This window comes from Chrysemys picta, chromosome 8 (assembly GCF_011386835.1).
Source record: "Chrysemys picta bellii isolate R12L10 chromosome 8, ASM1138683v2, whole genome shotgun sequence".
Taxonomy (NCBI): Eukaryota; Metazoa; Chordata; order Testudines; family Emydidae; genus Chrysemys; species Chrysemys picta.
Window position 1 is genome coordinate 45,472,003 of NC_088798.1, and position 25,232 is coordinate 45,497,234.

The 25,232-nt window shown below is 43.6% G+C and overlaps 1 protein-coding gene across 1 annotated transcript in view; it reads left to right on the plus strand.

The window, feature by feature from the left end:
* Positions 1-21,723, plus strand: part of LOC135973278 (complement factor H-like) — a 96,672-nt gene extending 74,949 nt beyond the window's left edge. Inside the window, 6 exon segments of the mRNA XM_065556037.1 lie at positions 1,666-1,848; positions 5,663-5,845; positions 11,740-11,940; positions 13,778-13,978; positions 17,952-18,152; positions 21,525-21,723. Of these exon segments, the coding sequence (XP_065412109.1) occupies positions 1,666-1,848; positions 5,663-5,845; positions 11,740-11,940; positions 13,778-13,978; positions 17,952-18,152; positions 21,525-21,538 (983 nt within the window). The 3' untranslated portion in view covers positions 21,539-21,723.
* Positions 21,724-25,232: the final 3,509 nt, after the last annotated feature.

Consider the following 25,232-nt stretch of genomic DNA (forward strand, 5'->3'; position numbering starts at 1 on the left):
GTGTCATTCAGGCAATATTGTGTATCCCCAGTGCAATAAAGGTATGTGTTCCTTAATTAAATTACTATTCCTTGGGATATTCTAAGCTGGGAGGAAAATGAGCAAACTTGAAACAAAAGACCAGTACTTCATAGGCTTATATTTGATAAATACAGAAAAAATGACACCACTATCAAAAGTGTGGAATGTACAGATGACACTCATGGAATGAATTTACTTGTTTTTATTTAGGAGGGCTTCATTGATTTAGTTGTTAGAAAACAAAGATTTAATAGATCAGGGTAGATAGCAGCATTAAGTGTCCTGTTGCCTTATTTGTCATACTGGAAATAGAGCAGCACACATTGGAAAATAATTAGCCTTTAAATGAGAAATCAAATTAGATGCATTTATGGTTAAATTAGCTCCCTTGCAAATACAGGTGTGGGTTTATGAACCTAGCAGAGGTGCTTCTCTATTCATTTATCATTATTGGAAAGAGTTGGTAAGACAGTGGATACATGGGACCAGAAGACAGAATTTCCTTGGATGGTTTTTTTTCGTGTTCTTAACAAGGTCCTTCACGACAATCTATTAAAGGACACAAATACTCAGAGTAAAGAATACAATTCTATTATGTTAGAAACTTACCAGGCAATGGGAAACTTGGGGTAATGCTTAGTGGGTTTGAGAGAATAGAACAGCATTCAGACACCTTTCTCTTTCTCCACATTTGGGGCCATAAGTGGATAGTGGGGGAGAAACAGCTCCTGCCATAACTGTAAGCAGCACAAGGACTGTTCTAAGTTGTGCTGACAAGAGAAGTCCCATAGGGAACCTTCTACCAGTTGAGGACTGGGTGGGGCTGCCCATGACAAACCACTCCATCATACAGGGGGAATCTTCACCATTCCCAGTTAGAGATAGTTTAAAAGTTTTTTCATGTCACTCCAACGGTGTGAAAAGACCTTAACTGGGGTCAAGGATGTGGCCTCTAGAGTTTATTTAATGACAATTTAGAGTGGCAAGAACTTAAGTCAACTCAGGACAAGCTTCTCAACATGCCATGCCCAAATGCAGGGCACAATGTATAACAAGGACCCCAAATGAGGGACACAAATGTTTAATTATGCTGGAATTTCTCCTAGACTCGTCCAGACTATGATATTAAATTGCTCTTTAATGTATATTAAGTAGGTCAGTGGAGAAGTGCTTATATCACAATAACCACTATCACATCTCACACTGGTAACCTCACTAGACAGATGTAAGCACTTCTCCACCTTCTTAGTCAGTCCAATACAGAGCACATAGAAATAGTCTACCCAAGATGCATGAACATTACTGAGCCTTCATAGAGCATGGATCTCATGGTAGATTAAAACTTCTCCAGAAGAGTAATTCCAATATTCTAGCCTTACCACCCTTCCTTCCATGTTGTCTGTACAGTGAGAGGTAACTACTTGGAATCAGGAACTAAGAGAGACCTGGAAGAAAAGAAAAATATGAGGCAAGTTAAACATTAATTTAAAAAAATAGCAAGATTGATCTTTTACTCTATTGAAGGCTCAGATTTTACAGGTATAGTTAGGGCAGGGAATAGTGCTACTAGAACTTCCACTTTACGTAACTAGTACCCTAATATAGTGCAATTACTCTGTGTTTCAACGCTCTGTGTTTTTTTAGATGTGTTAGGAAGGTGTGGCCCCCCACCTTCTATTCAAAACGGAGACATCATTTCTGACCTATTGCCAGTATATGCAGCAGGCTCTTCAGTGGAATACAAATGTCGAAGTTTTCATGGAATGACAGGATCCAAAATAATCACATGTCGCTTAGGAAAATGGACAGCCCCACCAGTATGCTCAGGTACATATAAAATTATCCTTGTGATATGAAAAAGAAACATGACTTTGCTCTTGGTTTTTTTTTTTGGGGGGGGGGGGGGAGACAATCTGGCAGAGACTAGTTGGCATATCCATCTCAGGCACAGAGCATAAACTCCAAGGGAGAACCCACAGAAGAGTTTCTGTGAGTTGGGGAGGAAGAACACAGTATGATGTGGATAGAGCTCATCAGAAATTTTCCTACTGATAAAACACTGATTCAAACTTTTTGCAGAAACATGATGATTTTGATAAATCTCCATAGTTGTTTGCCTTTCTTTCTATGCATCCTAACCCAAATGTTTTTACTAGTGCTGCTCTCAGTGGGATGCTACTCACCACATAAGGGGCAGAGGGAAGCAGGGCCTTGGCAGAAGAGCTAGCCAACCACAAAGGGGAGCATAAAACTCATCCCCCTCTAAACTGTAGTGAAGCATGCAACTCACCCTGATCACACCATAAAGCACCAAGCTAAACCATTGGTTTGAATGGAGATGCAATGGTTTTGGAGCTATCCCTGAGGTGGAGAGCCTCATGCTACCCCAAACAGTTTCTTAAAGTTTAGCTATTAGATACAGAAGGCTAAGTGATATGTAGAAAGCCAATAGCTGTGTAGCTCTGTGATAATTTTTCTTCTCACTTTCTTGCTGCCTTTATCCTCTATTTCCAGGGAAATTCAATATGTTAGTCATTAAAAAAAGCTATAGCTTCACTCATCATGTGATTTTTGGTATGTTCCCATGCCCCTCTTTTGCCTTATGTCCCTCCCCTAAGTCTCATTTTTGACATGTGCATTTTTGGTGCTGGCAGCCGTCTTGAAAAAAAGATGGAAGTTTTAAAATTTCTGATTCCATTTCTCCTTTCTGGAAGTAGTAGAACTGAATGAAGCTTTGTGGCCCTTTCCTCATTAAGAAGAAAATATGTTTTTATGCATTTAGTGCAATTTTAAATAAAGTCTAGTAATCTGGTGTACAAAGTCTTAATGACAGAACAATACAAAAAAGTTAACATGCATGTTTTAGAAAAAAATAATTTTAAGACAGTTTTTAAATAATTATTTAGAAGTGTACTAATTTACAAAAATCTTAGTCATGGCAGAACAAAGTGTTAACACATATATATTAGCATCCCTTCTATCATTTAAGAAAAAAATTAAATGTAGCTAGTTCACTTCTAAATAAAGCATTATGGTCAGAGGAATAAAGGAGAAGTCTTAATACATATACAGAATCATGCATTTTGAGAGACAAATATTTTTGTGCATCTAGAACAGTTCTAGCTCATTAAATAATTATACAAAGTGAATGATAGAGAAATAAATGATAGAGAAATAAAGGAGTGTTACATAAAATCATACATTTGTAGAGAAAATTAAGTTAGTACATTTCTAAATGAAGTCATTGCATAAAAGAGCTTAGTAACAGCAGAATAGAGAAATGTTATGACGTTAATATGCATTTTCCTCATTTTTATAGGAACATATTTTTAATTCAGTTAGCATATTTCTGAATAAAATCATTAAATAATTATAGAAAGTATTAATGACAAAGGAATAAAGGAGAAGTATTAATATATACATATAGAGAGAATTATGCACTTTTAGAAAAAAAAATTATGCAGATATTACAATTCTAAATGAAGTTGATTAAACAGTTCCACAAAGGTCACAAAGTATTATTTAGTGACTATTTAGAAAGGCATTAACTTCATGAAATATATATTTTCTTATAAAAATGCATAATTCTATATACAGTATGTATTAACAGTTCTCTTTTATGTCTCTACCTTGAGACTTTGTATAATTAATTACTATTTAAAAATGTACTAAATATATAAAAATATTTTATCTAAAAATAAGAAAAATGCATGGTGTGCATATATAAAACTTCTTTATTCTCTGTTATTTAGACGTGGTACAATTATTTAATTTCTTTATATAAAAATACAGTAAATGCATAAAATAATATTTTTCTCTAAAAATGTGATTTTTATACGTGTGTGTGTGTGTGTGTGAGTGTGTGTGTGTATATATATATATATATATATATATAAGAACACTTGATTCTGCCATTACTAACATTTTTTGTCACAACTGTTTTTTCCCTACAGAAAAGATGCACGTTAGCCTTTCTTTATTCTTCGGTTATTATAACATTGTACACCTGTTTACTAGACTTTATTTAATATTGCATTAAAAATATAAAACGTGTTCTCTTGTTAAAATGAGGAAAGAGCAAGAAACATATATTTCTTTTCTATTTCTAATGCATCTGATAAGAATAAATTAAATAGAAAGGATTTTTTTTTTTCCAAAATGGCAACCAGTGCCAGAAATCCACATTTCAAAAGTGAGACTAAGGGATGGGACATAAGGCAAAAGGGGTGGGCCATAAAGCAGAAAGAGGGCAGAGACACATGTTAAGTTATGTTGAGTAAAGGTATAGTATTTTATTACTCATGTTAATTTTTAGCCTTACCATTTTCAAAACTTTATCTTGTTTATCCCAATCTCACTTCCCTTTCTGTGAGAAGAGGAGCAGAGAGAGAGGAAAAGGCAGTTTGTATTAGAGAGTAAATTTCAGATGATGACTTTGGCTTCTCTATGAATTATTTTTAAAATCCACCCGGTGAAGGGTTCTTTCTAAAGGGCACAGCTTAGCCACATCTATGATTTTATCAGTTATAGGGACATCAGGAGGTTTTTGTGTCCTAGGATTCTTTCTTTCCTTTTTCCCTCCATTTTGTGTGGTACTTCTTTCTTGTATGACAGGGATCGGCAACCTTTGGCATGCAGCTCACCAGGGTAAGCACCCTGGTGGGTTGGGCCGGTTTGTTTACCTGCCACGTCCTCAGGTTTGGCCGATCACAGCTCCCACTGGCCGCGGTTCACCGCTCCAGGCCAATGGGGGCTGTGGGAAGTGGTGCAGGCTGAGGGATGTGCTGGCCGCAGCTTCCCGCCACCGCCATTGGCCTGGAGCGGCAAACCGCGGCCAGTGGGAGCCACGATTGACTGAACCTGCGGACGTGGCAGGTAAACAAACCAGAGTGGCCCACCAGGATGCTTACCCTGGTGAGCCACATGCCAAAGGTTGCCGATTCCTGTTGTATGATTTACACTCATTTATCTCTCTAGCATTATTCTATGTTTCATATTCCACTCCTTTGGCCCGTATTGTCCCAACTTCTATTTAGCTTGTATCCTCTTACCACTATTTTACCCCCAGTCTTTCAATATGCAGATACCATGGTAACATCATAATTCACAATACTCTGAGACAAATGCTGGGTGCATCAAATACCCTACATGGTAATATGGTCCTGGAGAGAGTAGGTATTTCACATGGATGCACATCTCAGTTGATTGATCCACATGAGCCTTAGGAGGGGAGGAGTTGGGTCAAAGCCTCTTACTTTCTGTTTCTGTGCTAGTCAGTGCTCAAGACAGAATGGTGAGATTAGTTGGGCAGAGATGATTGACCCAAAGGCTTCCAAATTAACTTGTTTGAAAAGCAACCAGAATCAGATTTTGACAAAGCTAGAGTAGCTAGTTACCTATTTTGCCATCAGTTCCATACTGCTAGTATGGAAGTATCATGCTGTGTCAACTTTAAAGATATATCTTGTAGTATTTTGTGTTCAGTTCCAATACCAAGAGGATTTTTAAAAATTTTCTTTGGGATCTTTCCTGCTCTATCACAGTACATTTGATAGCACTATTCTGTAATATATGTGATCTTACAGCATTTATTGTAAATAATCTCTGATGTGCATGTTTTTTATTTCTACATTAATTTTAGAGGCTGCTAGAAAGTGTGGGCACCCACCTGCTATTGATAATGGAGACGTCATGGCCTTCCTACAGAAAGAATATGACTCAGGTTCAAGAGTGGAATACAAGTGCCAAAGTTTTCATAGAATGAAGGGATCTGCCTTTGTTAGCTGTGAGTCTGGCCAATGGACAGACCCACCAGTTTGCTTAGGTAGGTACAACTATCTACGATATAAAAAAGAATGTGATGAATTATACAACTGTGGTATTTTTCATATTATGGGCCCAATCCTGAAGTCACCTGTACTGGTGTAACACCAGATTAATTCCATACATCTGAATTGAGTTACCCCCGATTTATACCGGAGCAAGTGTGGGGGAGACTCACATTCTTTATAGGGACATCAGTGCAGATTTTTCAAAAGGAAAAGACTGGCAAATAGCAAACACCCACACCATTATAAGTATTTAGAATGAACCCCCAAAATATATCTTAGTTAAAACCTGCAACAACCATTATAATGAAACTACCATTTACTGTACATGAAAAAATATATTCAAATATATATTTTAGTTGAAAAGATTTCAACTATAGCAGATGCTGTGAAATACAATTCAATAACTTATGGAAGACCAGGAGGAATATTGGTCACTGCTCTTCAGTACTTGGAGTAGACACGATGCTGGCATGAGCAGCAGGGGATTCCACTTTTACCCAGGGGGAACTCTAACTGGCATAAAACCAATATAGTCTGCTCTCTCCAACCTCCATTTGCTGAGAGTGAGAGGGGAGCGGGTGGCTGGAGTACACTGTGGTGCAGTGATCTCCAGCTATGCAGCTACCTCTGTGTGGTTCTTAAATTTATGATGAACTGATCATGTAGCCCACCACATCCCCTTTCTCTTCTGCCATGTCACCTACTCAAAGGTTGGGGTGGGGGGAAGAGGACAACGGGAAGCCCGATCTGCCAGCTTCATATCATCAAAAAGTAAGTATCCTTCCACATGGATTGTATTTTGTTGGCCTGATATAGCTAGATTCTGGCCCACTTGCACCAGCTGAGTGGCACAAAGGGGCCAGATTGTAAAATAGAATATAATGCTGTCTCTCTCTCTATTCAGCCAGCCCCAGTCTCTTCTCTGTTCCTTCCCACAATATGACCCTGGTTAGTATGAAAGCCTCCTTCTCTAGATCTCCTTCTTGTTCTCTCAACCGTACCATCTCTCCTTTTCTGTTCAATCTTATCTGAAAATATTTCCCTGCTTTATTTAGCTATTGTGCTACAGCAGGGCCAGGGAGAAGTGGGAGAGTGGTCGAGGGGAGATATATAAGCCCTAGGCTAATTAAGGTGTGGTTCCCTATAGAGGAGGGTAGGTTACTATAGGTTAATTGGAGCACCTGTAGTCAATTAAGGCCCTGTCAGGAACTTAATTAAAAAACCCTGCTTCAGGCAGACAGTGTGGTGTAAGGAAGGAGAGAAGACTGGAGTTTGGAAGTGTGTTGCTGAAGAATTGAAAGACCAGAGAACTGGAGGACAGGGAGACTCCCTCCCCCAGCATCCAGGACCAAGGGTAACCCTACCCAAGGGGGGAAGATGGTTAGAAACTTGAAGGTGTTGAGAGGGGCTGGGGCTCAGAGTGAGGAGCAAACCCAGACCCCTCCTCCCTTTCTCTCCTCTACCACCTTCCCGGGCCATTAGAGGGGCCCTTGGCACCCCAAGAGCAGGGGCAAAGAGTGGCGTACTTTCCCCCTGCCAAGAAAAGTGCGGGACCCACCATATCAACATCGGCCATTTTGCCACACGTGGTGTCTGGAGTGGGATTTCTGTCCCGTGAATGTAACCCAGATTGGGTCATGACCACCCCATCCCCAAGATGGAGGACGTGGTCAAAGCACTGGTGTAAGCCACCGCTGCCCAGCAGGAAGCTACCCGGGTCCAGGCAGCCACCCATCAGGAGGCCATGCGGCTGCAGCAGGAGACTAATCACCTGCTGATGAATCAGGCCACCCAAGATCGGGCCATGCTGCAGGAACTCGTGAACCAGGTGAAGGCCCTTACAGAGCTGAGCCGCGGGTATGGTGGGACGTGAACTACATGGGCCAGCTACTGTCTGCAGAAAATGACCCAGGAGGATGATGTGGAGGCATACCTCCTGGCCTTCGAGAGGAGAGCCCTACAGGAGGCCTGGCCCCAAGACCAGTGGTCGGGCATCCTTGCCCCATTTTTGTGCGGGAAGGCACAAAATGATATGACCGCAGAGGAGGCGGCAGATTACCCCTTGCTGACGGCAGAGATCCTGGCCAGGTCCAAGGTAACGATGGCCTTGCGAGCCCAGAAGTTCCATGAATGGCAGTATTGTGAAGACAAGACACTGCGGTCACAACTGTTTGACCTAATCCACCTAGCCCGGACATGGTTACGCCAAGAGGCCCTCCGCTCTGAGAAAATGATGGAGCTCCTGGTGCTGAACCGCTATATGAGGGGACTATCCTCGAGCCTGGGTAGGCCAGAATGACCCTCCATCTATGATGAACTGGTCACCCTCGTGGAGAGACAACTGGCAGCCCGTGAACTGTTTGAAACCCAAGGAGGTGAAATACAGTGTTCCAGGAAGCCAGTCCTGACCCAGAGGCCCTGGATTATTGAGAACTCCAAGAAAGCCATAGCTGAAAGAACAGGCACCAAGGAGCGGCCCACGGCCCTGAAGGAACCTAGGGGTCTGGGGCAGGAGGGCTGGGCAAATGGGTCAGAAAGCCCAAGACAGAGGGCAACCTCCGGATGAGATATCATTGTCACAAGTGTGGGGAGTTGGGGCATATAGCAGCCCAGTGCCCCAACAGAGAGGAGCCCATGCAAGGCAATCTGGGGGATCGCAGGGAGCAATGTGGCCTAATCAGCCTGGTGGGGGTTGCAACGACCCCACATGAGTACACCAGGCCAGTAAAGATGAACAATATCCAGACCAGAGTGGACTCTGGGAGTGCTGTCACTCTGGTCTCAGGGAAGTTAGTGGGGCAAGACCAACTGAGCCGGGCCAAGAACATAAGAATGGCCATACTGGGTCAGACCAAAAGTCCATCTAGCCCAGTATCCTGTCTACCAACAGTGGCCAATGCCAGGTGCCCCAGAGGGAGTGAACCTAACAGGTAATGATCAAGTGATCTCTCTCCTGCCATCCATCTCCACTCTCTGACAAACAGAGGCTAGGGACACCATTTCTTACCCATCCTGGCTAATAGCCATTAATGGACTTAATGTCCATGAATTTATCCAGTTCTCTTTTAAACACTGTTATAGTCCTAGCTTTCACAACCTCCTCAGGCAAGGAGTTCCACAAGTTGACTGTGCACTGTGTGAAGAAGAACTTCCTTTTATTTGTTTTAAACCTGCTGCCCATTAATTTCATTTGGTGGCCCCTAGTTCTTGTATTATGGAAATAAGTAAATAACTTTTCCTTATCTACTTTCTCCACATCACTCATGATTTTATATACCTCTATCATATCCCCCTTAGTCTCCTCTTTTCCAAGCTGAAAAGTCCTAGCCTCTTTAATCTCTCCTCATATGGAGACTCGTTCCAAACCCCTAATCATTTTAGTTGCCCTTCTCTGAACCTTTTCTCGTGCCAGTATATCTTTTTTGAGATGAGGAGACCACATCTGTACACAGTATTCAAGATGTGGGCATACCATTGATTTATATAAGGGCAATAATATATTCTCCATCTTATTCTCTATCCCCTTTTTAATTATTCCTAACATCCTGTTTGCTTTTTTGACTGCCTCTGTACCCTGCGTGGACGTCTTCAGAAAACTTTCGACGATGACTCCGATCTTTTTCCTGATTCGTTGTAGCTAAATTAGCACCCATCATATTGTATGCATAATTGGGGTTATTTTTTCCAATGTGCATTACTTTACATTTATCCACATTAAATTTCATTTGCCATTTTGTTGTCCAATCACTTAGTTTTGTGAGATCTTTTTGAAGTTCTTCACAGTCTGCTTTGGTTTTAACTATCTTGAGCAGTTTAGTATCGTCTGTAAACGTTGCCACCTCACTTTTTACCCCTTTCTTCAGATCATTTATGAATAAATTGAATAGGATTGGTCCTAGGACTGACCCTTGGGGCAGCAGCGTATTATCACCTAGGACAACAAGGCCTAGGCCTAGGGTGGCAAATTTGCCCCCTCCCCAACTCCACCCCTTCCCCAAATCCCCGGCCCGCCGCCTCCTCCCCCAGGCGCGCCGCACTTCCCTCCTTCCACCTCCCTCCCAGGCTTGCCGCGCTGGGAGGGAGGGAGAAGCAAGTTGCAACGTGCTCGGAAGAGGCGGAGCAGAGGTGAGCTAGGGCCCGCGGGCATGGGGAGTAACGGGGGGCCGGGAACCACTCCCCGGCCCGCCCCAGCTCACCTCTGCTCCACTGCCGCCGCCATCCCCCGAGCGCGCCGCAACTCCCCTTCTCCCCCCTCCCTCCCCAGCTTGCCGCGGGGGAGCGGAGTGAGCTGGCGGGGGTGGGGGTGGGGGTGGGGGGGCGGGGGGGCAATTTTTTGATGGCCTAGGGGTGGCAAATTTGTTAATCCGCCCTTGCCTTGGGGAACACCACTAGTTACCCCTCTCCATTCTGAACATTTACCATTTATTCCTACCCTTTGTTCCCTGTCTTTTAAGCAGTTCTCAATACATGAAAGGACCTTGCCTTTTATCCCATGACAACTTAATTTACGTAAGAGCCTTTGGTGAAGGACCTTGTTAAAGGCTTTCTGGAAATCTATACTATGTCCACTGGATCCCCCTTGTCCACATGTTTGTTGACCCCTTCAAAGAACTCTAATAGATTAGTAAGACACGATTTCCCTTTACAGAAACCTTTTGTCCAACAATTTATGTTCTATGTGTCTGACAAATTTATTCTTTACTATTGTTTCAACTAATTTGCCCTGTACTGATGTTAGACTTACCGGTCTGTAATTGCCGGGATCACCTCTAGAGCCCTTTTTAAATATTGGCGTTACATTAGCAATCTTCCAGTCATTGGGTACAGAAGCTGATTTAAAGGACAGGTTACAAACCATAGTTAATAGTTCCGCAACTTCACATTTGAGTTCTTTCAGAACTCTTGGGTGAATGCCATCTGGTCCCGGTGACTTGTTACTGTTAAGTTTATCAATTAATTCCAAAACCTCCTCTAGTGACACTTTAATCTGTGACAGTTCCTCAGATTTGTCACCTACAAAAGCTGACTCAGGTTTGGGAATCTCCCTAACATCCTCAGCCGTGAAACCTGAAGCAAAGAATCCATTTAGTTTCTCCGCAATGACTTCCTATCCTATCCCCTAGAGCTGGAAGGGACCTTGAAAGGTCATCGAGTCCAGCCCCCTGCCTTCACTAGCAGGACCAAGTACTGATTTTGTCCCAAATCCCTAAGTGGCCCCCTCAAGGATTGAACTCACAACTGTGGGTTTAGCAGGCCAATGCTCAAACCACTGAGCTAGCCCTCCCCCCTCCAAGGAGCAATGGTATGCCGTAGTAGAAAAGGAATGCCTAACGGTTAAATGGGCCATGGAGATTCTATGGTACTACCTACTTGGGCGGCGGTTCACCCTTGTGATGGAGAATCCAGTAGATGCTTGGGGAACTTCTCGTATCACAAACATCCGGTATGAAAGGAGGGTAATCCCAGTCTTTTCTGTCTTGTGCCACCACCTTTCGGATCATGCTCTTGAGTAAATCGCTCAACCAGACCATCTGTTTGGGGATGATAGACAGAGGTCCTCAAGGCCTGGATGCAGAGCAGGGTACATAAATCTTTTATTACTCTCGACATGAAGGGAGTCCTTTGTTCTGTCAGGATCTCCTTAGGGATGCCTACTCTAGCAAAAGCCTGGACCAGTTTGTGTGAAAGTCTCCTTCTCTAGAACTCCTTGTTCTCTCAACCATACCGACTCTCCTTTTCTGTTCAAATCTTATCTGAAAATATTTCCCTGCTTTATTTAGCTATGTAAAGCATTTTGGGACAGGATCAGTCTTAATACAGCTAGTGAATCAAATGTTCAATGAGACATCCACATGTACATACTGAAATTATATTTTTCTATTTCCAGAGCCATGTACAACATCCCCAGAAGATATGGAGAAAAACAATATTGGGCTGAAATGGAGCTCGGAAACAAGATTGTATTTAGAAAGTGGAAACTTTGTTGAATTTGACTGTAAAAATGGATATGTGAAGGATCCAGCATCTTCTGCATTTAGAGTACAGTGTGTGGAGGGGAAATTGGCATATCCTAAATGTAAGAGAAAAGGTAAATCTCCAGTGAAACTACAATATTGGTGAATTACCTGTCTTAATTTTTACTAGGGAATTCTCAGGTTTAAAAAATATTATGGCACCATTGTGATGGGTACCATAGAAACATGTGGGAAATCATGCTTCCTGACCCAGACAGTTTACAATCTAAATAGAGAACACAAATGGTGGATTAAAGAGATTCATGGGTTACTTTGCTTGTGAGCTCTATTACTTGAGCTGAGACATAATTCCTCTGACATCTGGGCCTCTTTAAGTTACCAACAGAGCAGAAAAGTTTTGTAAGTGTTCTTGTCTTACCCCAAGTTCTCTAGCTAGCCCAATTCCTCATCCAGATAGCTGACTTCTATTGTGGTCTGCACTCATTTGCTTTCCCTCTGAAGCTGATTTTTTTAGCTCCTTAAGTCAAGTCCTTGCTGGTCCTCATCACTGTTAGGAAGCTCCATGTTGGGGAAAGATTTCATGATTGTCTCGAGTTACTGGGAAACCTTCTATCCATGAGGGTCAGTTTGCTGGTCCCCTCAATTATCTGTCTTGCCATTTTACACTGGGAGTGTTGCAGCTGGGCTTCTCAATCTGCCTAGAGACTTTGTAGTTGCTGACCCAACAAATATTTTCTCTCAGACTGCGAGTCATCTCTTCACATTCAGCACTCTGTCCAAAAAATGCTTTCACAGCTTTTCTGTGGGGCTACTCTTCCAGGGCTTTTCTTGCTGTCCACTGGCTTTCTGGCAACTTCTATCTCAGACATAAACAGCTTCATCAATTAATCCTCAGCTCCTGTGTTTATTCATCACTACAGACATGGGCAATGCAGCAAAAATTAAGGTGTGTGTGAGTGGAACACAGATTTGCCTTCTTCCTGACTGTCCTCTTCCTTTCTCATGCAGGCACCAACACCACCACAACCAGCAGTTTAAGTGTGCTGGCCCATAAACTCCTAATCCCATCCACTCCAAATCAATGCCTCGTGTTGTGACCTGGCACACAGGATCACAGTGCAGATCAGGTCTGGCCCAGGCAAAAAACAATCAGACCACAGTCCAGGTTCCCCCCACCCTGGCTTCATAGCCTATACCTAGTAAAGCCCCTTGTATCAGTTGAGTGACACAGAGGGGCCAGATTGTAAAATCGAGTCATGGTGTGTGTGCCTCTCTCTGCTCATCTGGTCCCAACCTCCAACAGACTGTTCCTTTATACAGTATGATTACCGTTGTTTTGAAAGCCTCCTTCTCTCGAATTCCTTCTCGCTCTTCTTTGAGTAGTGTCCCAATGGGTGCTCCATTCTAGGTGCACTTGCGTCCCCTGCACCTTTGATTGGAGATTTCATGTAGTAGTGTCTGTTCAGCCTGCGCATGCATCCTGCTGTGTCTCGTGCACCACACTGTAGTTATCTAGCACTATGAGGGTGAACTGCCCTGAATTCCTTTTCAAGCCTCAGAGAGAGTATCATTCTGCAGGGGGAGTAGTCTGTTGGCCAGCTATGGCTAGATTCTGGCCCATTTGCATGAGCTGAGTGACACAGAGGGGTCAGATTGTAAAATAGAATCTAACCTTGTCTCCCTCGCTATTCATCTAGCCCCGGTCACTTCTCTGTTCCTTCCCACAGTATCACCTGGATTTGTGTGAAAGCCTGTTTCTCGATAATTCCTTCTTGTTCTCTCAACCTTACCATCTCTCTTTTACTTTATAAATCTTATCTGTAAATATTTCTGTTTTATTTAGCTAAGTAAACCATTTGGCGATGGGGTAGGTCTCAATACAGTTAGTGAATCAAATTTCCAATGATAGATCCACATGTACATGCTTAAATTATATTTTTCCATATCCAGAGTTATGTATAACATTCCCAGAAGATATGGAGAAAAACAATATTGGGCTGAAATGGAGCTCGGAAACAAGAGTGAATTTAGAAAGTGGAGACTTTGTTGAATTTGACTGTAAAAATGGATATGTGAGAGATCCAACATCTTCTGAATTCAGAGTACAGTGTGTGGAGGGGAAATTGGCATATCCTAAGTGTAAGAAAAGAGGTAAGTAATCTCCAGTGAAATTAAAATATTTTTACTGAGGAATTCTAAGGGTTTTTTTTTTTTTTTTTAAGAGAAATGGTGGGTTAAAGAGAGAGAGCTAACAAGCAAAGTAACCTCTGTATGATTTGAGCTGGAACAATCTCCTTTTGACATCTGGGCTTCTATGGGATACCAACAGAGCTGAAAAGTTTTGTAAGTGTTCTTGTCTTACCCAAGTTCTCTGGCTGGCCAATTCCTCATTCAGATCGCTGACTTCCATTGTGGTCTACACTCATTTGCTCTGAAGCTGATTTTTTTTTTTAAACCTCCTTTAGTTATTGCTGGAGCTCATCACTGTTAATAAGAACTATATAGGGAAAAGCTTTCCTGATCTCCTCTAGTTACTGGGAAACCTTTGTTGGTCACCTCCTTTATCTGTCTTGCCATTCTAGACTGGGAATTTTGCAGCTGGCTTCTCAATCTGCCTAGAGACTTTGTAGTTGCTGCCACAACAAATATTTTCTCTCAGACTGTGAGTCATCTCTGATACCTTTCTGGGAAACTGCCAAATATTGCTTCAGTTTCTTTTGTGAAGTCTCCCACTCCTGATTCAGGTCTTGTTTTAATTTCTTTTTATCTTCTTTTTACCTTTTTGGTCTGAGTGGTTAGCCAATACTCAGGGTCTTCCACCTCATTTTTTGTGTTTGGAAGAGAAATTGGGGATAGAGTCAGGTTTTCTATGAAGCAGTTTAATTTACAAAGAGTGTACACAAAGTCCTGTTTTTCTGAATGCAAAATGAACATCAGGAGGAAGTTTCTTTGCTCACAGTTCTAAGCCTGCTTCACATTCAGCACTCTGTCCAAAAAATGCTCTCTCAGCCTTTCCTCAGGGCCCCTCTTCCAAGATTTCTCTTACTGTCCCCTGACTTTCTGGCAGCTTGTGACTCAGAGACACACAGCTCCACCAATTAATCCCCAGCTCCTGTGTTTATCCATTGCTAAGGGCAGGAGCTGTGCAACGGTATTTAAGGTATGTGTGTGTGGGCCATAGATTTGCCTCCCTCCTGACTCTCCTCTTCCTAGATACTCCACCAGCAACACAACCACAAGCAGCCTAATGCCTTGGCCCATGAGCCCTTAGCCCCATCCTCTCCAAAACTGAGCCACTGGAATTGTGGCCTGGCACATGGGATAACAGTGATGATCAGGTTTCGCCAAGTCAAAAAGCAATCGGGCCGCAACCCTGGTCCCCCTGCTCTCAGCTTCACAGCCTATATCTCGGCAAACTTCTTGCATGAGCTGAGTGACACAGAGGGGCCAGATTGTAAAATATAACCAGAATGTGTGGAACTCCCTGTTCTCATCTGGTCCCAGCTTCCAACAGACTGTTCCTTTACACAATATGATTCATTATCATCGGTGATTCCTCGATTCGAGGATGATCGCTACCATGGATTTACATATGGGTGCTGAGATGACTGGAACCACAGATCTGCCCGCAGTAGGTACAGACATTTCCTGGCAGGTCAGCTGTGTGCTGGAAGCAGGGCCGTCCTTACCCATACACAAAGTATGCAGCTGCGTAGGGCACCAGGAAATTTGGTGCCCCAAATTTCCTGGTGCCTTGAGCAGCTGCGTGCTTCTCCAGCCCCTGCTACACCTCTTCCCCATGGCCCCTGCCCTTGCTCCACCCTAACCCCACCCCCACTCCACCCCTTCCCCAAGCCCTTGCCCTGCTCCGCCCCAAGCCCCGCCCCTTCCCCAAGCCCCTGCCCCTGCTTCACCCCAGCCTCTCCCCCACTCCCTTGAGGACTGCAGCAAGGCTGGGCCTGCACTCACCGGCACTGGTGAGTGCTGGGGGAGGTTCTCCCCCCCCCGTCCCCCAAGCCAGTCCTGCCCCCCCCATGGAGGCCTGGGCCCCCCCATCCCCCTACATGGGGAGGGCTGCATAGGGCCCCAGAATAGCTAGGGACAGCCCTGGCTGAGAGACCATTCTTTCTTCTGTCTCTCTCTTCAATTTGAGGGCAAGGCACTTCTCCTCGAAGCGGGCCACTGCCTGATGGAAGATGTGGCACCATTGTAGTTGGTTGGTGACCTGCTCCTCCCAGCTTGTGATGTCCATATCAGTTTTCTTGAGATACACTTCTAGTGTTTCTTTGTAGCAGTTCCTCTGACCACCACAGGATCTATGACCATACATGAGCTGAGAGTAGAGGGATTGTTTTGAGAGGTGAGAATCTGGCATCCACACACAACGTACAGCCCAGCAGAATTGGTGGATAAGGATCGTTGCTTCAATGCTGGTGACATTGGCTTCATTGAGGATGCTGGCATTAGTGCGGTGATCTTCCCACTTGATATGAAGGATTTTCAGGAGGCATCGTTGGTGGTTCCTCTGCAAATTCTTGAGGTGCTGTCGATAACCCAGGTTTCGCATCCAAAAAGGAGTGTAGGGATGACAACTATCTTATAGACCTGAATCTTGGTGTCCTTCCATAGGTCACGATCTGTGAAAATGCATCAGAGCAGTTTCCCAAAGGAGGCATTTGCACACTGGATCCTGTGCTGGATCTCACTGTCATTTTTGCATTTAGAGAGTGTTGGCTACCAAGGTAGCAGAAGTGCTCAACTGTCTCCGAAATCTGTCCCTCAATGGTGATTTGTGGTGGATCATGTGCAAGGCCTGAAGCAGACTGATGGAGCATTTAGTCTTCTTGATATTAAGTGAGAGTCCTAGGGTTCAGTAAGCTTGTGCAACAAAATGTTGTGTGGACTTAAGGTCATTCTCAGTATGTGCAAGAATGACATAGTCATCAGCATACTAATGATCAATAATAGATGCCTGGAGGACTTCAGACTTTGAGCAGAGACATCAAAGATTAAAAAGCCGCCCATCCATTCTGTATTGAATTTCAATTCCAGTGGGGAGGTAGTCTTTAACGAGAACCAGAATGACTGCTAAATAGCTGGAGAGCAGGATTGGGGTAATATTGCATCCTTGCTTAACCACAGTTTTGATGACGAAAGGGTCCGTCTCTAAGTCAGTACAGCGAATGGTGGCAGTTGTCTGATCATGAAGAAGCCTTAGGACCCTAATAAATTTTGGAGGGCAGTCAAATCTGGCCAGCATCTTCCACAGGTCTTCGCAATTGATAGAGTTGAAGGCCTTCAACAAATCGATGAAGGCCATGTGCTGATCCTGATTTTGTCCCCGAGACTTTTCCTAGATTTGGTGGGGAATGAAGATCATGTTGGTTGTCCCACAGGATGGTCTGAAACCACACTGAGATTCTGGCAATATTTCCTCAACAAGGGGAAGTAATTGGTTTAAGAGGATACAGGTGGGATAGCAAGGCAATGCTGTAGATAGCAAGGCAATGCCTTGATAACTTCCACACTCTGACTTGTCTCCTTTCTTAAAAATTGGAAAAATCCATACTTCAGTGACATGAAAAATAATCTCTTGCTGAACCTTCCACACTCAAAGAAGTAACACCAACAATCATGCAAACCAAGAACAACAAGCCAGCAGGACCAGACAGCTTACCAGCTTAAGTCTACAAGTGTGGAGGTGAAGAACTGGTAGATAAGCTCCAAAACCTTTTTCTTCAAATTTGTTATAATGAGAACATTCTGGAAGACCTGAGAAATGCCAACAACTATGCCTACTTTGTTTTGAAAGCTCCTTCTGTTGAATTCCTTCTTGTTCTTCTTCGAATAGTGTCCCAATGGGTGCTACACTCTAGATGCCCTTGCGCCCCTTGCACCTTTGATCGGAGATTTTACATAGCAGTCTCTGTTCAGCCTGCACATACATCCTGCTCAGTTTTGTGCACTACACTGTAGTTATCTAGCACTGCGTGGGGGAACTGCCCTCAATTGCTTCTCAAGCAACAGAGTATCCTTCAGCATGGAGTCACTATACAATTAGTGAACCAAATGTCCATTGATACATCCACATGTACATACTGAAATTATATTTTTCTATTTCCAGAGCCATGTACAACATCCCCAGAAGATATGGAGAAAAACAATATTGGGCTGAAATGGAGCTTGAAAACACAACTTAATTTAGAAAGTGGAAACTTTGTTGAATTTGACTGTAAAAATGGATATGTGAGGGATCCAACATCTTCTGCATTTAGAGTACAGTGTGTGGAGGGAAAATTGGCATATCCTAAATGTAAGAGAAGAGGTAAGTGATCTCCAAGTAAGCTACAATTCTGGTGAATCATCTGACTAAAACATTTGTTAAAATTTTTACCAAGATTTTCTCAGGTTTAAAAAAATGCAATGGCACCATTGTGATGGGTGCCATAAAAACATGTGGGAAATCATGGTTCCTGACCCAGACAGCTTGCAATCTAAATAGAGAAGACAAATGGTCGGTTAAAGAGATACACTGGTTACTTTGTTTGTGAGCTCTATTACTTGAGCTGGGATAATCTCCCTCTGACATCTGGGTCTCTTTCGGTTACCAACAGAGCAGAAAAGTTTTGTAAGTTTCCTGTCTTACCCAAATTCTCTGGCCGCCCAGTTCCGGGCAGCTGACTTCCATTGTGGTCTACACTTCTTTGATTTTCCTCTTATGCTGATTTTTTTTTTAGCTCTTTAATTCGTTGCTGGAGTTCATAGCTGCTAACACGTTCCATATTGGGGAAAACTTTACTGATGTTGCATAGTTCCTTTGAAACCTTCTATCCACAAGAGTCAATTTATTGGTCACCTTATTTATCTGTGTAACGGGGCAATGACTCACTGGTGCGGCGCCTCCTGCTGGTCATCCAGGGAATTTGCTCTGTCCACTCAGGAATGCCCTTAGCAGGCCGGTGTCTCACTTGCCACTGGCCCTGGTGACCCTCCCGGACTCTAGTGTCCTTTCTCTTGGGGTTCTGCCCCCTGCAGTACCCTGCAGTCTCTCTGGGTTTCCCCTCCCTGGGGATCCCCCAACCCCCTATCCACACCTCGCCTCAGTCTTTGGCTACTGCCAGTCACCGTCTAGCCCCTGCTCACTGGGGCAGACTGCAGTATACTTGCCACTCATCATCGGCAAGGAGGGTTTGGACCTGCTGCCTCTGCCTACCCTTGGGCTGCCCTCTGCAACCCCAGTACCTTTTCCATCCTTTAGCAAGACCTGCAGCCTGGGGGTTTTCCAGGCCGGAGCTCCCCAGCTCCTCTGGCCTTTCCCCAGCCCTACTCCAGTCTAGGTACCCTGCTCAGCTCCCCACAGCCAGACCCATCCCTCTCAACAGCTAGAGAGACTCTGCCAGCTCCTGGCTCACTGGCCTTTTATAGGGCCAGCTGTGGCCTGACTGGGGCATGGCCCCAGCTGTGGCTGCCTCCCCAATCAGCCTATCTTATTGATTCCCTGCCATAGCCCTCTCACAGGATTGTTTTAAGCCCTTCAGGGCAGGAATGGGGTTACTGCCCCGCTACAATCTGCCTTTCTATTTCAGACTGGGAGTGTCACAGCCGGGATTCTCAAGCTGCCCGGAGACTTCATATCTGCTGGCCCAACAAATATTTTAACTCAGACTGCGAGTCATCTCTCATACCTTCATAGGAAACCTCCCTCTGCTACTTCAATACCTTTTGCAAAATCTCCATCTCCTGTTTTAATTTATTTTGCCCATCTTTGACTTTGCCCTTTTGGCCTAAGCGTTTAGCCAATAGGGTCTTCTGCCTTGTTTTTGTGTGAGGAGGAAAAATGGAGGTAGAGACAGGTATTTTCATGACACAATCCTTGTTGTTTACAAAGAATGTACACAAAGTCCTGTTTCTCTGAACAGTTGGATCAGACAACAGCAGGCTGTTTCCTTGCTCACAATACAAGCCTACCTTTACATTCACCATTCTGATCAAGGAGGTCTCTTTTGGATTTCTATCAGGCCATGCTACTAATACTTCTCTTGCTGTCTGCTGGCTTTCTGCAGCTTTCTGGCTCAAGCCTAACCCCCTTTTGCATCCACACAGCAATTGTGTTAACCAAGATCTCATACTTAAGGTGCAGGACCCTGCAGTGCTAGACGGTTTGGGCCCTTGCTATGCTCAGACTCAGGAATCAAGCCCTATTGCTTTCCTGTGTGCATATGGCCCCAGCTTGACTCAAGTCCTGGAAGTCCTCTGGATGTATCCCAGAGTTCCTTGGGGCATTTTCCTCAGTCCTCTGGATGCCTATAATCTCTGATGCAGTCTATTGCACCCTATTGCAAATGTAATCCACACCTGCCTTTGAAAATGGCAGCAGCTCAGTTCAGCATTAACCCATTGTCTGCTGAACATCAGTCTGAAATCACACTACCAGATATCCTGCATGGTTTTCAGTGGAGCGCCCTCTGCAGGTGGGTGTCTCACTTGCCACTGGCCCTGGTGACCCTCCCGGACCCTAGTGTCCTTTCTCTTGGGGTTCTGCCCCCTGCAGTACCCCGCAGATCAGAAGAAGCTTTTTGCAAAGAGAGCTGCTTCCTGATCACAAGACCACAGCCAGATTTTGGTGCAGACTTCCTGGACGCCCTTCAATAGCACCATCACAGTTAGGAAACTGGGTTGGTAGTAGAGTTTTCTCACAGTGCAACATATTCATAAGGCTAGAGTGTCAACAGAGGGCAGAGGGCAGGGGACAGGGGGGAGGAGGTGCTAGGCATTCTGGGATAGGGTTATTTTGACTTGGATCTGTGCACTATGGTGTAGATGCCAAAGTCCTAGTTCAAGCACAGGTCAGAAAATCCTTAACCTAGAGTTAAAATGCAGTGTAGATGCTCAAGCCGAGGGTTCCCTGACACGGGTCAGCTGATTCGAGTCTCACTAACCTTAGCGTACATTGCTGTGTAGAGATACCCACTGAGGTCTGTGACTACCTATAGATTAAAGACACACTTACTGTGAGCTAACCAACCTCCAATACAACAATACTATCAAAAATCTATTAATGGAATGATCTATTTTGTCTTACCTCATTCTAGTTATCCTGTCTTCTGCTATAGAAGAGGTGTAATTGCTGATCTTCCTCCCATAATAGGCTTGCTCCTATATTATTGTGATAATTCCCACACCACCTCCGATAAAGTGTTTTGAGAAATGATGCCCCCTTTATAGCACTGGGGACAGAAGCAAATCATTCGTGCATATATATGAAGAGGGCTGGCTGGAAGAAGCTGATAAGGAGTCATAGGATGAAACAGAATGAAGATCTCTGCTTCAAAAATTCCATCACTTTCCAATGCTAGTAGCTACACAATGGATGCTGATAAAATACAGTAATATGTATGAAATCAACGCATGGTTTTCTATCCTGCTTTTAAGTTCCACATAACATAAAATATTTGCTTTTAATATGAACAGTAGTTGATCCACTGCAGTTCAGGAGTTACTGCAATTACATTTGATTGAGTTTGTTTCCATTTAGTTTCCAAAGATGGCTAAAATTACCCAGGGTGAATGTTAAGGCGTTGTGCTGAAATCAATAGTCTGTTCCTGTGAGAAACCCATAGGGGATCTGTATGTAATATTGTTTCAAAAAAATTGACGTACTAAATTAATTTTCCAGTATTTGTTCTCTCTCTGACAGGTACTTCAGAATGAATAAAAAGAAGCATCAAACAAATAATTTTAACCCAGATCTGAGGAGCAGAAGCCATTAACCAGTTATTTGTAATGTTCACACATTATGCTCTTTGTCAGTATTTTAACCTAGATTGTCTGAACTGATACATGTAATTACTTCTTTTATCACAATGTATATTAAACTAATCATAAAATAGTAACAACAGATTGGCAAAAAGTTCCAAACTACAGCTATTTTATGAAAATTGGAAAAGGAAGCTTTAAGGGAAATTGTACACTTGGCCGCACGTCCTGAATTACATACTTCCCGCTTGCTGAAACAGAAAGTAACAATATTTCTCTCTGGCCCAAATCAGGAACTCCTTGAAGTCTTACAAGGAACCTTAATCTTGGAAGGCTTATAGCCCAATTGCTACATCCAGAGGTTTATTTATGGATTGAGACCGTTTTGAGTTCTGCCCATCCCTATGAGCAGTTGGTCATCGTTCTTTTAAATGTTTTAGTCCATGCAACCAAAATATTATCCAGACATCTAACACAGTTGTATAGAAAATATTCACTTCTCTGATGACAATTTAAACTTATGGTGTCTTATTTCTTTTTTTAAATTAAAGAGTTGTATATTTCATTTAGCAATTTAAAAAAAATCTGTTGTTTGAGTGTGTTTTTTACTAACAACCCAACCTGAAGAAAAGTGAGAAGGAATTTTAGGATTTGTTGAAAGGGAGACAAAGATGAAAGCCTGCAGCCCATTAAACAGCAACATGATGCATGCATTGGGTAGTGTGTGAACAAATTGACTATTCTTACCTTTTACTGTATGCAACAAACTAGACCAGTGGTGTGATAGAGATGAACTTATCAGAATCCACATACGTGAGAATAACAAATTAATAAAGAGACAGTGAACATTGATGGGATGCTACGTGTCTAAACCACACTCTAGACCCGGGGCAGCTAAAGCTGAATAACGCCAACGCCCCCCTCCCCCCACAGACACACACATTTCCCCAAAATTGTGTGATGGCTGCAAATGTTCACATTATTGCAGTGGTAATGTTACTGATCTCCCTCGTGGATTCCCTACTTCTAACTTAAATACCCAGGCTTCCTATCCAAGGGCTGGGGAGAGTCAGGCACCTAACAGTAGGGCTGCATTTGAGCTTGGAGGTGTGATTCCCAGCTTTCATAGCCATATCTGCCCTAGCTCTGCTCAAACTATCACCACACAGGCACTAGCGTAGCCTTGCTTCCCCGACTCTGCCAGACCTTCAGCTACCTATTCGTCTGGCTAACCCAAGCCATTGCTGGTGCTGCTACTGCACACTGCTACTTTTAGGTGCTAGGTTGGGCAGCTCTACCGTGGGTACAGCTCCCAGCTCAAATGTAGACATACCCTTAGACTGGGATTCACAAAAGCCAGCATGTTGAACAAGGAGGCACCTAAACCAGCCAGTGGGGAATGCCAAGGACAAGGGAGTTGAGCACCTTTCTCCACGCAGGATTGACAGGGGTGAACTCTCTCCTGGAGTTAGGCACCCAAGTCAGGTCAGCTCTTTTTTGTAAAGCTCACACCACTAGGTGGTGATGCCATTATACCCAGGTGTGCATTCATCCTGTAGGAGGAGCCTTAAGTCCAAATACTGATGTGGAGGAGGGACTTAAACTCAGGTTGCCCCGTTGATTGCCAATGGCATATTCTAGCATATGTCTTTCTCAAGCTCTCCTATTCAGCTGTTCTACTTTGTCTAACAAATTAAGTAATTAAAATGCTCATTAGCACAGGGACTTGAGACTCATATATATCAGGTGAATTGCTAACCACTGGGCCATAGAATCATTCTCAATGGTGCTGTAGCCCCCTGAATGTTTAATAGAAAACGGAATGGCTTCAACAGGCAAGGTTGTGTTTTAGCTTTTTGATAAATGTTGTGTCCTCATGGAAACCCTCTTTTTTACATGTCAGGATATTTTCAGCGTTCATCTGTGGCAGAGCTAAGAGGAAGAGTTTCAGTCTGGGACAGTGTCCCACTGATATTGCTGCTGCTGTTGAATGGCTCACTAAGAAAGATTATTACTACTTGAAATCTACATGGCTAGTTTTGATGGCAATGGCACTACCTGTGCTTAAAGTTAAATGCATGCTTAGACACTTTGCTGGAGTGTGGCCTAGCATTTTCTGAGAAGTTTGGCAATTGTCTTCCCTTGCTGAAACTGAAGCATACTTTGGCAAGAAGAAGGGAGGGATGTGTCCATTCCCTGGAGAAGGGGGACCCTTATTTCCCTAAAAGGAAAAGACTAAAAGAGGGTATTGAGTACATTATAACTTGCTGAATTAATCTAAGACAGAAATTATCACATTTTCAATTTATGGAAAGAAGGAGAAGATAAAGTCTACAATAATAATCTAAGGCAAAAAAAAAATCTCAAAACACTAAAAATTCATAATTTGAGGAGCAATACTGTAGAATCTTTGAATTTAATAACATCCACGTTAGGTTAATTTGATGGCCAAGTTGGGTGATCACTTGGGCTAATGTTTTACTGATAGCCCAGTGTCCTGGCCCACATCCCCATACAATTGGGATCCACTGGCTCACAAAGCACCTGTACAATGCAGTTCACTATGTAACCCTATTCTGATAGGTGGTGCTAGCAGCTTATGAATCAAGGGCCAGGATCTACCAGTGGCAGAAGCACCCATGTAGTTGAGCACTGGCTATTCGCTGGTCAGAGGGTCAGATATCATTAAGCAGTGAAGTTTTTTTGAGAAGCAATTCAAGCTTCCAGAGAGCATTTACCAAATGGGCGGGGGGTGGAGGGGGAGTGTCACTCTCTCGCTGAGTTCAATTACAGTTTACAATACAGAACGTATACAAGGTTATCTGGGAAAAATCAGCTAATCACATGTATTCCAAGTTGGGTGCGCCTGCATCCTGGATGATCTCCAATGTCCTGTAGCCAAGGGCATAAAACCAGAGCAGTCCCAACCATGCTCTAGATTTTTCTTTCAGCCTGTGGGTGTGAGACAGAACCCCTGCAGCGCCCATGTCTCTGCACAGTCAGTGAATGGATTCTTTGCGCTCTAGTTAGTTTAGTGTTATAGTTATTAGTGTAATCAGATTTCTTCTGTGGTCTCTACCATGCTTCCAGAGGTGGAAGAAACAATCTTGGACCCAATCTACTCAGTAGCCGTGAGAGTCAAAGTACTGAGTGACTTTGTGGTATCTGACCAGCTGGAGTCCCCATTGCTGGCCTCTACAAGGAAGCTTTTGGCCCCAGTTCCTTTCTATCTATCTTCTTAATGCCACTGCAGGACCTTCCAGAATGCCAGAAATAATCCAAGCACAGGAACAGAAAGTAGTCTGTGCAACGAGTTCCTCCTGCTTTAGACTGCTTCCTTTGTGATATCTGTTGTGGATCTCCTGGTAACCCTACCTACCCCATCTCTTAGCACTTGACTCTTCATTTGCCCTCAGACACTGGGCTCCTGGTATCGGACCCAAGCTGACTCCTGCTCTGACCACTTGGTCAGACGGCCCAGATCCTAGTCATGACAATACCTTTTGAAGACTGCAACCTCTTCAAAAAGCACAAAGATGATGCCTTGAACACTTTAAAGTATTCAATGGCCATGTTGTGTTCCTTATAGATGTATACCCTGGCCACATGGAGAAAGTAATATATAAGCCTCAATTATTCCAGACAGAGA